This window comes from Suncus etruscus, chromosome 5 (genome assembly GCF_024139225.1).
Source record: "Suncus etruscus isolate mSunEtr1 chromosome 5, mSunEtr1.pri.cur, whole genome shotgun sequence".
NCBI classification, from domain to species: domain Eukaryota; kingdom Metazoa; phylum Chordata; class Mammalia; order Eulipotyphla; family Soricidae; genus Suncus; species Suncus etruscus.
Genome location: NC_064852.1, coordinates 12,539,925 through 12,554,579, shown reverse-complemented (window position 1 = coordinate 12,554,579; position 14,655 = coordinate 12,539,925). Strand labels below are relative to the sequence as shown.

The 14,655-nt window shown below is 54.2% G+C and overlaps 1 protein-coding gene across 1 annotated transcript in view; it reads right to left on the bottom strand.

The window, feature by feature from the left end:
* Window positions 1-14,655, bottom strand: part of NEK6 (NIMA related kinase 6) — a 54,933-nt gene that overhangs the window by 21,885 nt on the left and 18,393 nt on the right. Inside the window, exon 2 of the mRNA XM_049774223.1 lies at window positions 3,654-3,772. Coding sequence (XP_049630180.1) covers window positions 3,654-3,743 — 90 coding nt within the window. The 5' untranslated portion in view covers window positions 3,744-3,772. The remainder of the gene's footprint in view (window positions 1-3,653; window positions 3,773-14,655) is intronic.

Here is a 14,655-nt window from a genome sequence, read left to right as displayed (position 1 = left end):
ATCTGACTCTTGTGGCAGACATTTTTCTCCTCTCTTCCTTCTTTTTTCTGTTAGATACTTTGGTTTGTAATTTTGTTTCTGAAGGGGCATCACGCATATCACTTTATCTCCTTTCAGCACCCAGTTCTTGTCCAGAGTGACCATTTCCAACTGTCATAATGGTCCCTTCTCTACCTAATTTTACTACTCTGCTCTCTGTGGTAAGCTTCCTCCCATGGACTGGTCCCTCCTGGCCCTCATCTCTTTTGTCTCTGGGTATTATTACCATATTACTGTTTATTTTTTTAAATATCCCATAAATGAGTGCCATGATTCTTTGTCTATCCCTCTCCCTCTGACACATTTCACTCAGCAGAATACTCTCCATATCCACCCATTATAAGCAAATTTCATGACTTAATTTTTACTAACAGCTATGTTGTATTCCATCGTGTAGATGTACCCATTTCTTTATCCACTCATCTGTTCTCAGACACATGGGTTGTTTCCAGATTCTGGCTATTGTAAATGATGCTGCAATAAACATAGGCATACAGAGGGCTTTCCTACATTGTGTTTCTGGGCTCCTAGGGTATATTCCTAGTATATTGTGGTATTATAGTGGTATTACTGAGTCATATGGGTAAGATGGATTTTTACTACTCTTCTTTTTGTTGTTGTTGTTTGGTTGTTTGTTTTGGGGCCAGACCCGGTAATGCTCAGGGGTTACTCCTGGCTCTGTGCTCAGAAATCACTCTTGGCAGACTCGGGGGATCATATGGGATGCTGGGGATTGAACCCGGGTTCATCCTGGGTTGGCTGCATGCAAGGCAAACACACTATGGCTGTGCTATGGCTCCAGCCCCTTTGCTACTCTTCTTTCTACATTTCTAGCCCTGGGCTCTTGATTGTGAAATGAAAATAAATGGTGGTGGGGAGGCAAAGTGGGGTGTCCCAACCCTGAATATGGGTACTAGGGCTTGTGGCCACTGTTTCAGCATCAGGAACTGAAATGAGGACAAGACACTGCTCAGGACATTCAGAAGTGCCAGGGTCACCCCTGGAACTAAACCCCGGAAGCCTGTGCCCAGACCATGATACCATCACCCATCCTTGAAAATCAATTAGTATTTTTGCGAGGGAGAGTTCCCAAGCAGTGCTGGGGGAGAGGAGCCTAGAGAGATAGCCCAGTAGGCCTGATAGTTCAGTTCAGGATTCAGGCCAGGGATGGGAGTGTGCAGGACCAGAACCAAACTCTGAACCTCACCTCTGCATCTGCCCTTTGAACTATCTTCTGGACCCCAGAAAAAGGGATTTTCTGATGTAAGAAGAAACCCAAAGACAGAGTGTTTCCTTTACACTCTGATGTGGGTGAAATGCCTGATATAGGTAGAATGCCTAATGTGGTGGAATGTTAGGTCGGGGGCTTCGGGAAGTTAAAAACCATCAAGTACCCCTAGGACACCTGGCTGAGAAGGGGTGAGGCCAACCCCAGTGTGGCTGAACTCAGGGTCCTTCCTGGGGAGTCTGCTCTGAGGATGGATCCAGGGATCCCTTGAGCCGAGACTTTGATCTTCTTAATGGGGCAAAATTTGGTGGTTGGTGTCTCCGAAGATGCTGGTGTTTGGTGAGGCAATAGGGTTTTTTTTGTTTTGTTTTGTTTGGGTTTTTTGGGTCATACCTGGCAGCGCTCAGGGGTTACTCTTGGCTCTATGTTCAGAAATCGATCCTGGCAAGCTCGGGGGACCTCATGGGATGCTGGGATTCAAACCACCATCCTTCTGCATGCAAGGCAAACGCCTTACCTCCATGCTATCTCTCCGGCCACTGGTGAGGCAATAGGGAGCCTGCTCTCTGTTCCTACCCCTGTCCGCATCTGTCCAGATGCTGGTGGGACTCTGGGCAGCTGCCCAGCCAGCCACAGCCAAGGCCCAAAGTCCAGTAATCGCCACTAATTGCACGTAACCATGTCATTACGTTCTCCGGCATGTGTGGCACTTCAGAGGGTTCCGAGCACAGCCCACTGCCTCCTCGGAAGTTAATTACGGAGCTTGCCTCTGCCAAATGAGGCTGTAATTAACCCTAATTGCTCAGAATGCAACTGGCTAATTCTGGAAAATTAATCAAGGGAGGGGGGACTCAACTATTAAGAGAATGACTTAATGTGACAAATTGCTACAGGACTCCGGGTGGCCCCACCGCCCCCAGCCTTCCGTGAGCTGTCCTGGTGGACTCTGATCTGTCTATTCAAAGGTGGCCTAGATGTGAGTGCTGTTTGATGGACACACAAACATGCGCATGCTCCATTTCTACTTTGCATATGCTCTGCCGTCCCTTTCTCTTGACCAGGTGTAGATGGACACGATGGAGCATGGCTTGGGGACCAACAAAGAAGCTATGGCCGACTTTCCATGACTCAGGAAGGAGATTATGTCACTGAGTCTCCTTCTCCTCCTAATTTAGGTCTCATAGCCCTGGGACATGAGCCCAGCCTGGGTCTGACTCTTCTTCATGCCAGGCCGCCCACAGGGCCTGGGCCCTCTTGCCTTGCGGGTTTTCTGTTCTTCTTAGGGAGGCCTCCCGGGCTCCTGGTTTGGATCAGGGGCCCTGTTGGAGCTCCCAGGTCCTGCCTTTCTTTCTGCCCCATTTCTTTTTACTCTCCCATTGCCTCACCCCTGGCTGGTCCTGGGGTGGGGTGGGCAGAGCTATCCTCCAGTGTTCACGCAGCACTGCAGGCTCCCTGAGATTCTGAGGTAGTCGAGTCGAAGCTAAGATCTAGATGGTGCCCATTTCCAGGGGTGGAGTCAGTACCAAGAGGGGAGTGAGTGGGCCAGAAGCTGAGCATCTGGATGGAGCTCAGAGGAGGTGTTTGGGCTCCCAGCCCAGCATGTACAGGGAGTGTGCAGGCAGCTCAGAGGCACAGAAACTGTGGGGCCCTGCTTGGCCTCTGAAGAGTGTGGAGTGGTAAGGGGGGTGGGTAAGGGAGCGGAGGTCCTAAAAGAAGAAGCACCCAAGATCCCAACTCCACCATTTTGTTTTTCGGTTTTGGGGCCATACCTGGTGGTGCTCAAGAGACCATGTGGGGAGCTAGGGATCGAACTCAGGTTGGCCACATGCAAGGCAAATACCTTCCCTGCTATGCTATTGTTCCAGCCACCCAAGTCCAGCCTTTTATTCTCTGCTCCTTCACTGTCCCTAGGGCCTCTGGACCCATCCTCCTAATCAAGGCTGATCCTGGAGAAACAAAACTGTAGCAGTCACATGGAACCCCTGTACTCAGGATTGATGCCCCAATTCTGGTCTAGCTGGGCTGCCAGTGAGATGAAGTCCAATCAGACTGGTAGGGAACACTCTATCACTGGGAGCATTCAAAATACTCTAGGGCAGTGATGGCTAACCTTTTTGAGCCCGAGTGCCCAAACTGCCACACAAAACCAAAAGAATTTCCTCAAAGTGCCAGCACATCAATTAAACCTTAATAACAAGCCTTTAGTATCACACTTGCCTCCTGCTGAGCCGGACCTTCCTTGTGCCAGTTGCCAGGCCTTCGCATGCTGCCACTGGCACGCATACTGTAGGTTCGCCATCACGGCTCTAGGAGCTACCAAGAGGCTGCCTCCAGGATTGTATGCCTGGTAGATCCCAACACTGCAGACAGGAAGAAACAGGCTTACCTGTGGGTCAGGAGGGTGTGCGGGCCCTGGGCTGTGGCATAGGTTGTTGGGGCACCCTCCCTGGGGTAGGTGGCCGGGCTGTCCTGCCATCCTGCATGCCAGCCTCACAAAGGAACAGGCTGAAAAAGAAAACAAAAGTTTTCTCACCTGCACATGGATGCACTCTCTCTGGGGTGGCCCGGGGAGGGACTTCTTGTGCTGGCAGGTGCCCCACCCATGGTCTCTATGCTTGACAGAAGCAGGGTTGGACTGAATGGGTCACACCTGTCCCCCATGAGGCAGTCTGGCTCAGATACTAGGGTTATTCCCAGTGATTTAGAAGGACCCATTTCACAGGTTATTGGGGGGGGGTGTCCTATTTCATCCTGCTCCGGCAGCTTAGACTGCAGGACAGAGAGCCCTAGGGGATATCTGCAGCTCCCCCCCCCCCCAGTCCCCGCTACTAACTGTCCCACACGGCATTGCTTGAATTCTGCCCTGATTGGGGGTGGGGTGGGGAACTAAGTAGACAAGTCTGCTTTGAACTTTCCAGAGCCATGTGGTGGGAGGGCATGATGGGGTGCTGGACCTGAGGTCTCTCTCCCTCACATGACCACTTTCACCTGGTAACCTCCCCCACGGGCTCCTACTGACTGCCTCCTGAGCTATAGATGGATGTACAGCCCCCATCAACAGTGCCTGCCATCTGTGCCAGAGCTCCCACACTGGAGCGAGGGACACATTCAGGATGGGGATATCAAGAGCCTCGGGATAAACACTCGGGATAAGCGCCAGCAGCTCCCTGAAGCAGGGACTCAGGGGACTGTACATCTGCACACAGACTGCAGGGCGATGACTGGGATGAACTGTGCACCCTGTGTGGCCACAGCTTCTTTGGGCTGCGCTCCAGCCCTGGGGAGACATGCTTACCACCATCTGCCATTGGGGGCCACCATGGGGCAAAGATTAGAGCAGTGAAAACTGAGCCAGAACCTCTGTCTTTAGCTCCCAGAACCTTGGCACCTGCCCACCTGCCCCCTTGCCCTAACTTTACCCTTGGACCACTTCCACATCCTTAGTCTACCTCCTCCATCTTCAGGAATTGGGCAGTGCCCCTTCCCTCTGTTTTACCGGCTGGCACTGGAACAAGTCATACATGTCAGAATGAGCGAGCCCTCGCCCAACTCTGGGGCACCCCTAGGAGCTCTGCCCAGCTTCCAGCCCCCTTGGGAGTCACCATGATGGATGACACAACCTGGTGCTAACTCTATTGGCTCAGCTCAAAGTCATACCGAATTGATACATTTATGGGCATGTTTTATTTTATGTGTTGGTTTTTAGGCCACATCTGGTGATGTTCAGGGGTTACTCCTGGCTCTGCGCTCAGGAATCACTCCTGGCAGTGCTCGGGAGACGGTAAGGGATGCTGGTGATCGAACCTGGATCAGTCCATGCAAAGCAAAGCAAATCTGCTGTATTATCTCTCTGCTCCCCCATCACTGTGAGCACCTTGTAAAGATGAGAAGTCAGGCCAATGTCTATTCTGGACCCCACAAATGGCACACATCATGTCAGCAGAGACACGAGTCCACCGCGTGATGACTCATGTCCCAATCACTGCCTTGCATGTCCACAGTGACAAGTCACCCTCCCAGACCCCTGCAGAACAAGGCTCTTTGCTCAAGAATGTCCACAGGGGTTGGGGCATGATTGAATTGTGTATCAGTTATTGAAATCAGCTGAATGTGCACCCCAGTAAAACAGAGGGTTCAGGGGTCAGAGTGATAGCACAGTGGCAAGATGTTTGCCTTGCAAGCGGCTGACCTCGGATGGACCAGGGCGCCCCCACTCGAAAAGCCCATGCACTGTGCCAGCTGCCGTGCACCCCACTTTATGCTTCCCACACTTCCTTTAGAGGCGTTTGCTGTCATCCAACTGCAGAGGAGGGAATGCAGGTTCAGAGAGATCAAGCCGTGGGTGGGCCCGAGGTCACTCTTTCCACACTGCAGGCCATAGACAGAATGAATGCTGGAAATCTAGTGTGTGTGTGTGTGTGTGTGTGTGTGTGTGTGTGTGTGTGTGTGTGTGTGTGTGTGTATGTGTCTGCCTGGCTCCTCGAGTCCCTACTGCCCTGGCAGAACGGCCGAACAAATGTCTGTGGCTGCTGGGGAGCTCCCGGCCCAGCCCCACTCCTCCACCATCTTGGCATGAGCAGCGATTAACCATCCATCACTTGACAGGAAACAACCTGGTCATGGGCCAGTCCTGGGGACAGGCCACAGATGGTGTCTGTCTTTCTCACAGGCCTGAGTTCCCTCCCTGTGCCCTCATGTGGCTCCGATTCTCTGACTCCAGCAGGACTTGGACCCTGACATCAGCTCCAGGAAGCCTGTGGGAGGTCAGTGTGGCCCCAGCACTGGCTCCCGACTCCCTCCTCAGGACAAGGGAGCTGAAGGATGGGCGTCAAGGCTGCTGGAAGAAAGAAAGGAAGGAAGGAAGGAATTGAGAGGAAGGAAGGAATGAAGGAATCGAGAGGAAGGAAGGAAGGAAGGAAGGAAGGAAGGAAGGAAGGAAGGAAGGAAGGAAGGAAGGAAGGAAGGAAGGGAGGGAGGGAGGGAGGGAGGGAAGGAGGGAGGGAGGGAGGGAGGGAGGGAGGGAGGGAGGGAGGGAGGGAGGGAGGGAGGGAGGGAGGGAGGAAGGAAAAGAAAGGACTTCACTCACCCAAAGGGTGCTCTGGTCTGTGCTTCCAGAGACCCGGAGTTTCAGGAGCCAGCCCAATAGGGGCCTTCCCTTCTTTCTCCCTTCACCACGCTCCCGTCTTGTTCCCCCAGGGTCCCACCTTTGTCAGGGTGGGGGAAGTCCCTGAAATAGCTGCTCACCAGGCTTCCCGGCCTCCCCACCCCTCAGAGGTGTCCTCCGTACCACCAAAGTCGGGCTGCTGAGCACACAAATGCCATTCACTGCTCCCCAAACAAAGCTCCCGGGGTACCCCAATTTCTTCCCAGCTGGCATGAGTGCCCAGTCCTTCCTGATTCCCAGCATGTAGCTCCTTCTAGGCCTTTCTGCAATGCACAACAGCCCATGAGCACTTGTGGCAGAGTCCTGCACTCACACCTTGGTTCTGGGTGCTGCTGCCTCCCGATCTCCACGCCCCGTCCATGCTGGGCCAAGACTCTGCAGGTCAGATTCACTGCCTCTGAATCTCGGTGGGCACGGGACATATCCAGGCCCGGCACAAACCCGACACCTTTGGTCCATTCCCTCGGCCCTGAAGTCTCAGGCCAGAATCCCCACTTCACAGTCAGCACCCCAGAAATCACCAACCACACCACCCACTTCTCTGGTAGCCTTTCACTTCCTCCTCCTTTGGGGCCTGATTCTGGGAGGAAAAGCCAGGGTACTGGGGGACCTAGTCCAAGGAGACACCAGGCCCTTATTTCTGACTGGGAATGGGAGGCTCTGGCTTGGGAACTCGGCACAGCTAGGTCCCCGAGTAGAAGGTAAAAGGGTCTTCTGGGAAGGGGTGTTTGCTGGACCTACTTTTTTGGGGAGCCACCCCGGCAGTGCTCAGGGGTTACTTCTGCTCTGAACTCAGGAATCACTCCTGGCAGGTTCAGGGATAGGATGAGATAGAGGATGGTGGGCATCAACTTGAGTCTGCCACGTACAAGGCAAATGTCCTGCCTACTGTACTATCACTCCGGCCCCCTGGACACCATTTTACCTGTAAAGAAACTGAGGCTCGGGGCCAGAGAGATAGCATGGAGGTAAGGCGTTTGCCTTTCAGGCAGAAGGTCTGTGGTTCAAATCCCGGCGTCCCATATGGTCCCCGGTGCCTGCCAGGAGCGATTTCTGAGCATAGAGTGAGGAGTAACCCCTGAGCTCTGCCGGGTGTGACCCAAAAGCCAAAAAAAAAAAAAAAAAAAAAAAAAAAGGAAACTGAGGCTTAAGGAAGATGAGTGGCTCACCTGGGCCTAGCAGTAGAACCAGTTCAACAACACCCCCAAGTCTGGGTTTCCATCTCCCTTCCCTAAGACAATGCTCTGGGACCACCTGGGGCTAGAGCCAGAGCAGGTATGGAGGAGTGGGGTGGGCATTCTTTTTTCCAGAACCTCTCCTCAGTGTTGTAAACTTGCTTTCTCCTCAGGGCCCCCTGCGAGGAGGGAAGATCAAGGGGGAACCTCGCTCCTCCTTCAGAGCTCATTCCATAGCACCTCTTCCAGACAGCTTTTCCTGGAATCTTTCCTGAACACAACCTATCTCTCCCTGGCTCCTCTCTGCCTTCATTCACCAGTCTCGACTGCTCACACGTGGCAAATCTCCAGGGCAACGAGGAAGGCCAGCCAGAGCCCTAGCAGGAGGGCAAGCTAAGTGGGGGGAGGAGGGCAGAGCACCCGAGTACCAGAGGCCAGAAGGAAGAAACCTGGGGTCATCCCCTCAACTCTGCCACCTCATTCCTCTGGGTCACAGCAACTCATTTCCTGCCATAGCCTACCTCAGGCCTCGTCACCCCTTGCCTGTGAAAAGGGGGGCATGTCCTTCATCCCCTTTCCCGTGTCTGCTTGGGGTTTGAAAGAAAAATTTGTATTAATTTTGGGACCCCACCTAGTTTGTCTCCTGGCTCTGCACTCAGGAATCACTTCTGGGGACCATCTGGGATGCCTGGGATGGTATCTGGGTCTGCCATGTGAAAGACAAGTGCCCTACCTGCTGTGCTATGGCTCCAGTCCCCACAAAGGAGAAACATCTGGGCAGAACTATTTGCTCTGACAACTGGAAAAGGCCCCTCAACCAAAGACCACCTCAGAAAACTAAGGACAGAGTGGAGGGGGAAGGGGGAAAAAAAAAAAAAAAGAAAACTAAGGACAGCTGGATGTACTCTTCACACACCCAGAGAGCAACTGGAGGAGCCCTGCCAGAATCTGGAGTCATTCCCAGCGAGCCCAGCTGGAGACACCCCATGCCCAGCCTATAGTGAGCAAAGGCTACTCTTGGCAGTGGCACTATCTCCCCAAGCCCCCTACCAATAAATGATCCAGGAGACAGCAGGGCTGAGGCATGGCCAGGCCAGTTGGGGGCCTGTAGGTGCAGGCCTGGATGGATCTAGGCTGCCTCCTGGGGGATGAAGCTGGCGGGCAGGACAAGGGGAAAGCCAGTACCTTGCACAGCGTCTCCTGGGAAGCTTCCATAAGCAGCAGCAGCTCAGTTTGGGGTGCAGGGCAGACACGCGGTACTGGGGAGCCAGGAGAGAGAGATCTGGTGGCCTCTTCGTGCCAGGCCGGTGAGGAAGAGGCCGGCCCATCTCAGCACGGGACTTCCCCTGGCCCGGCCTCCAGGCGGCTGCTAATGCCAAAAGGAAACTCCCCCCACCACGGACCTCTCCAAAAATAACTCTGCTGGCTGCCATCTCTGTGGTGAAGCTTCAGTCACCTAAGCACTATGGGGGAGCCTGCTGGGCTAAGGGGCCCAGGGGAGAACACCTACATGCTTGGGGCAGGAGGCCCCTCGGAGTGGCCATTTTCCCCTCCAGGACCCAGTCGGAGGGGAAGCCCACTCAGGGACACAAATTCAGCAGGGGCAGCCCAGTTCCAAGCCACCCACCTCCTGCTCCATGCTCCCAGCTCTGCCTTTTTCCCCCCTGGGACAACAGACTTAGGCTTCTCTGGGTGAGAGCAGAGTTCCAGCCCTAGAGCCCCCAAAACACAGCAGAGAAAATGGTCTGCTGTCTCTTTAAGTCCTTAACCCTGCCTAGCCTTTCAGTGCTGGAGAGAAGCAAGCCTGAGGGGGCAGCTCTGTGGGCTGGAGTGTAGGGTTAGTCTGGTTAGGACAGACATGGTCTGTGGGGTTAAGGCGAGTTGACCACTGCACCTCACTATCACTATGGCGCCTGATACTGTCCAAAAATATACAGGACTCTGAAGCATGCCTGCCCCTCCTGACTCTCTCCATTTCCCTTCTAGCCATTCTCCCTGGAGGTGCAGCTTCTCAGGGACCGGACCCCCCCCCCCTCACCAGAGACGCCATGTAGGGTATTTTTCCCTTTTCCTTGTGGCCTTCCGGTAGTGCTCAGGGGCTATACCCAGCTTAGTGGTCCAGGGTCACTCCTGGTGGTGGACCATGTGGTACCAGGGACAAACCTAGGTCTCTCTCCAGCATACAAAGCCTGCAATCGGCCTTGGAACTCGGAACCCTTTTGGCACTGATCTATAATAGAAAGCTCCAGATGGCAGAAGAGTGGAAAGTGCCCCAGGGTAAGAATCCACCAGGGACCATGGATGGCCGCTGACATGACAGGCCAGCCTGGGTGGCAGAAGGGGCACAGGGACTGAGGCAGCATAGCCGCAGACAGGGCCAAGCTCCTCCATCAGAACCAGTGGGGCCTCCACACCCCTGCTGTGCCCCATCTGCAGCTCAACCATTGGGCCTGACACAAGCATATGGCGGCGAAGACCCCCCAAAGACTCTCAGACAAATCCTGGCTCCTGCCAGCACCTTCCCCACTGGGTGGCTGACCATGTGGCTTGTGCCAGATGTGGACACTCAGAAATAGTCATCCTCAGGCCTAGAGGGGATCTGTCCTCTCCAAAGCCCCCACTCGGAAGTGGGGGGAAACCCATGCCAGAGGCATCTATGACCTCTGGGGAGGAACTTGGGCAATCACACCACTATCTCCCAGAAACTGGGAAGATGGCCAAGCATTTCCCAAAGTTACCGGGACAATGAGCCCGAGCCCCTGGCACCCCCACCCTTTCAATAAAATAAATCTCAGCACGCAGCTGGCGAGAGACCCAATATATTTACATGACATTGGCGCCTCCTGATCTGGGGTGTGAGCTCCGAGAGCCGCGTGCGTGGCAGGGATGACAGGACTCCAGGGGACTCACTATTTCCAGGCAAACTTTTATTATCCATTATATCCTGGCGTTTACAGGGCTCTGCTCCTGGTCTGGCAGGAATATCGCCCACGGCGGGGCCGGGAGGCCTTAATATTCCACGGCTGTGCTGCAGAGCTGCCCCTGGGGCTCAGTCATATCACCCAGCCTCAAGTGACACCAAGACCCCAGCAGGGCCTGCGAGGGAATCCTGTGGGAGAGGGCTGAGGGCAGACAGGAGCACGGGGGATCCCCACCGGAGCCCTCTGCTGTCCTGGATTGGGGAATGAGCTGTGTTCTTCCTGAGGACATGTCAATTGATGGCATGTTGGCAGCCTGAAATCATCTGGGGCAGGAATCCTACATACATACTACAAATCAGGGATCTGGACGGGATGGGGTATTCCCATTTCCTCCCCTGCACTTGGGCAAAGGTATGTGACATCAGTGAATCCTGGGAGAAGGGGCTTCTGCGGCCAATGGGAGTAGCAGGAAGTGACCACTCAGACTGAGGAGTGGGTGATGTTCTCTCTCCCTATTGTGGCTCTGTGGCACCAGGAAGTTTTGCACCTGACATGCCCCAGACCTGGAAAATAAGGACTGCCAGGGCTACTGTGAGGTTTTGGGCTCCGGCTTAGGAAGGGAATGCTCCCTGGGCAATATGTGAGAATGCAACCAGTACTTACTAAAGAGTAGCTGTTGTCTCCTATGTGCTCAGATTGCAGGGAACATGAACTCTGCTCTGGACACTGTGGGAGAGGAGCAGAAAAGCCCCTGTAGGTGATACAGCAAATTCTCAAGATCTTAGGATAGGTCTGGAATGTTCTGGAATGTCTGTGCAGGTCATCCCATGACCATGGGGGATGAATGAGCACAGCAGGACCAAATGAGGCCCACTCTTGAGGTGAGGTCATGAAGACTCTGCTGTGGGGGTGGGATGGTGTGTCCAAGATGGCCAGACTAGGGGGTTTTTGCAAGGTGGGGTCAGGGCCAGGGTCCATTCTCTCCTGTTCCAGGTCTGCCATAGAATCCCAGGCTCAGTTGGGCCTGCCCCTCTGGTGAAGAGAAGCACAGAGGAGGAGAGTGACAGCGAGAGAAGAGTGGCCGGGGGAGAATAGAGGGAAGGAAGGAAGGAAGGAGGGAGGGAAGGAGAGATAAGGAAGAAGGGAAGGAAGGAGGGAGAGAAGGGGAGAGGCTGTGAGCTCTTTGAGAGAAATCAGGAGGCAGAGAGGAGCCACCACTGGCCTTACTCTGTGGGTTGAGGGTCACGCGATTTACTCCACAAAAGGCAGATTTAAGAGGCCTGGTGGGGGTGTGGGGCGGCGAGCAATGACCACAAGCCAGCATCAGGTTCCAAGAACTGGCTGAGTCAGCCCAGATCACTTCCTTAACCTCTTTGGGCCTCAGTTTACCTGTTCAGAGGCAGCTCAATCATGTTAAACCACTTACCCAGTATTGGGGACATTGTCACCTTTGGTTTACATGGGGGAAACTGAGGCACACACAGACCAGGCACATAGCTGCAGAGCGCACCCTTCTCTCCCTCCCTCTCTTCCTTAAGTCCTCCTCCTTTCCTCTACTCTCCACTGTCCCAAGCTGCCACCACCTCCATGAAGCCCCATTTCCCCGTTTGCTTGGTAGCCTCTTGTGACCCCTCCCCAAAGCCATATGCTAATCTCACCTTGGAAGGTGAGACCCACCCACAGCTGGAAGGGGGTCTGTGGTTGGTAATTCAGGGGTTACCTGGAGGGAGGGGAGAAGAGATGCAGCAAGGAGAGATCAGACCCAGGATAGATGCAGAGCAGCAGGAAAGAGGCTGCTTAGCTTAGAGGCCATGTGAAAAAAAGCACATGGCGATTAGGGCCTTGTAATAAAGCTGGATTTCTCTTGAAACTTCAATTGATTTCCTGTGGATCATTTCTTCTTCGTCACCCTGCATCTATAGACCCGCCGGCTGAAGGGGCTGCAGGCTTGGGGCCAAGCCAAGAAAGGCCTCGCCATCCATCCACACCACTAGGACTTTATAATTAATAAATAATACAACATACTCTCTAACCACACCTTGGAAGACTTTAAGAGGACCCAGTGCCACCAAGGGGCCACACCCTTGCTGTCCCCTTTTACATTCAGGCAAACCTGGAGATGACAGAAAGGAATAGGATCATCCCTCTGACATCCAAGAAAGAGAACACACCAACCCTTCTACCTTCCAGGAAGAGTTCTCAGGGACCTGGCTGCTCACAGAGGGAGGTGCGGGCCAGAGACTCCCCGAAATGCAAACAGGAGAAAGACATGCCCCACGGACATACCATGGAGTGGCCTGCTGTATGGACACTCAGTCCTGCAGCTGCTGAGGCAGTGAGGCTCTGAGCATTGGCCTAGGCTTGGCTCCAGGCTCCCAGCCTCTCTTCCCTACACTTTTGGAATCAGAAACACTCAGGCCAGCAAAAACTGCCTCCATGCCCCACGCTCCCACCCAATGCCATGCCCTGCTGCCAGCAGAGGGTTTCCAGCACATCCCCACCAGGGGCTGGGCCTGTGTGTGTGGCTCCACACTTAAGATGGGGAAATAAAAGCAGCTCCGAGCAGCTGGAAGACAGCAGCAGGCGTCTCAGACCCAGTGGCAGCTCTTGTGTACGCAGGTGAGGGAACTTCTCTGGATATTCAGGAAATTTCATGCAGTGGACTTGCCACAGGCATTGCCAAAGGTTTCTTCTGGCCAGATGTGCATGCCAGGAGCTCAAGCTCCCCAAAGACAGGGGGGGGTAGGAAGTTGGGGGAAGGCCATGGGGGAGGCAGGCGCCCTATGTCCGAGATAAGCTTTCAACATCTCTGGCCCTGGCCTCAGCATAGGGCACCCCATGTACAGCCTGACGAGGAATAAAGATTTGTCATGGCTTCTTTTCTGCTAATGTAGGAACACCACGTCCATTGCAGAGGTTGCCACCAAATCTCCTGTTAGGATTCTCCACCATGCTAGGTGCCCATGGAGGATGGATTGGGGGCAGTGAGGCTCCGATGCAGGGAAAGGGGGGCAGGCCAGAGTTGCTGTTTCCCTCCCCCCCCACCATCCTGCATGTCCAGGTCAGGCCATGCCAGGGTGGGCCCCAAGCGCAGGAAGCCAGAAATACTCTTTTCTGGGCCAAATGCCCACATTCCTGCAACAGTCAGAGGACACGTGGGCCGGCTCAGAGCCACAAGTGTAGACTTGAAGCTTCTCTGGGCAGCGGGGAGCCGTGGGGACCCCCAACAGTAGCACCCAGGATTTCTAGCCACCAGCAGATCTGTGCAGGAGGTTCCAGGAGGGGTCACCCAGCCTCAGTATGTGACAGGCACTCAGATGGACAGTCAGGGACATGGGGGGGCAGTTTCCCTTTTTCGGTCCATGCCATTACATGAATCATCAGGATTTCACTGAGTGATTCTTTTGGTGAAGGGGAAAGTGCCAGGCAGGCTGGTAGTTCAACGCAAGTAATTTCCTAAGAGGCTGGAAATGACCTGGGTCAACCCAGTGATGTTCTGGGTGCTGAGAATTAAATGCAAGTCAGGTGACTACGCGGCATGCGTCCCCCTAAGTGCTCTACTATTTCCTGGTCCCTGGCAAGCAAGGATCAAGCATGTCCCTGGCACAAGGCAGAGTGGACCCTACCTGCAGGACAGAGATACAGACCCGCATGCCTCTCTCATGCCAGGAGGGGTACAGGCCTGCTGGGACGTGCCATCAGAGCTGGTGGCTGTGGTGTGGCGACACACCTCGGTAACCCTCAGCAGGCACATGGGGATCCCATCCTGCCTGAACAGAGAAATCCCCAAGGCACACAGGCATGCTATAGGGGGGCTGGCCTGATCTGGAGCCCTAAATGCCCCAACTTGTTCCTTCCTGGAGGAAAAGATGCGTTTTACACATGCTCCAGATTCAAGAGTTTGGTCTTATGCCCAGAAATGGGCCAGAGAGACTGCACAGCAGGGAAGGATTTGTCTTGCATTGGACTAACTCAGACAGCACTCCAGAGGGTCTCCTGAGCTCTGCCACGAGTGACCCCTCAGCATAGATCCAGGAGTCCTCTTTGAGCACTGCTGGGTGAGGGCCCCAACCAAAAATGAATAGAGGCCAGTGAGGCAGTCAGTGAAAGAATACTTTTTTCGGGGCT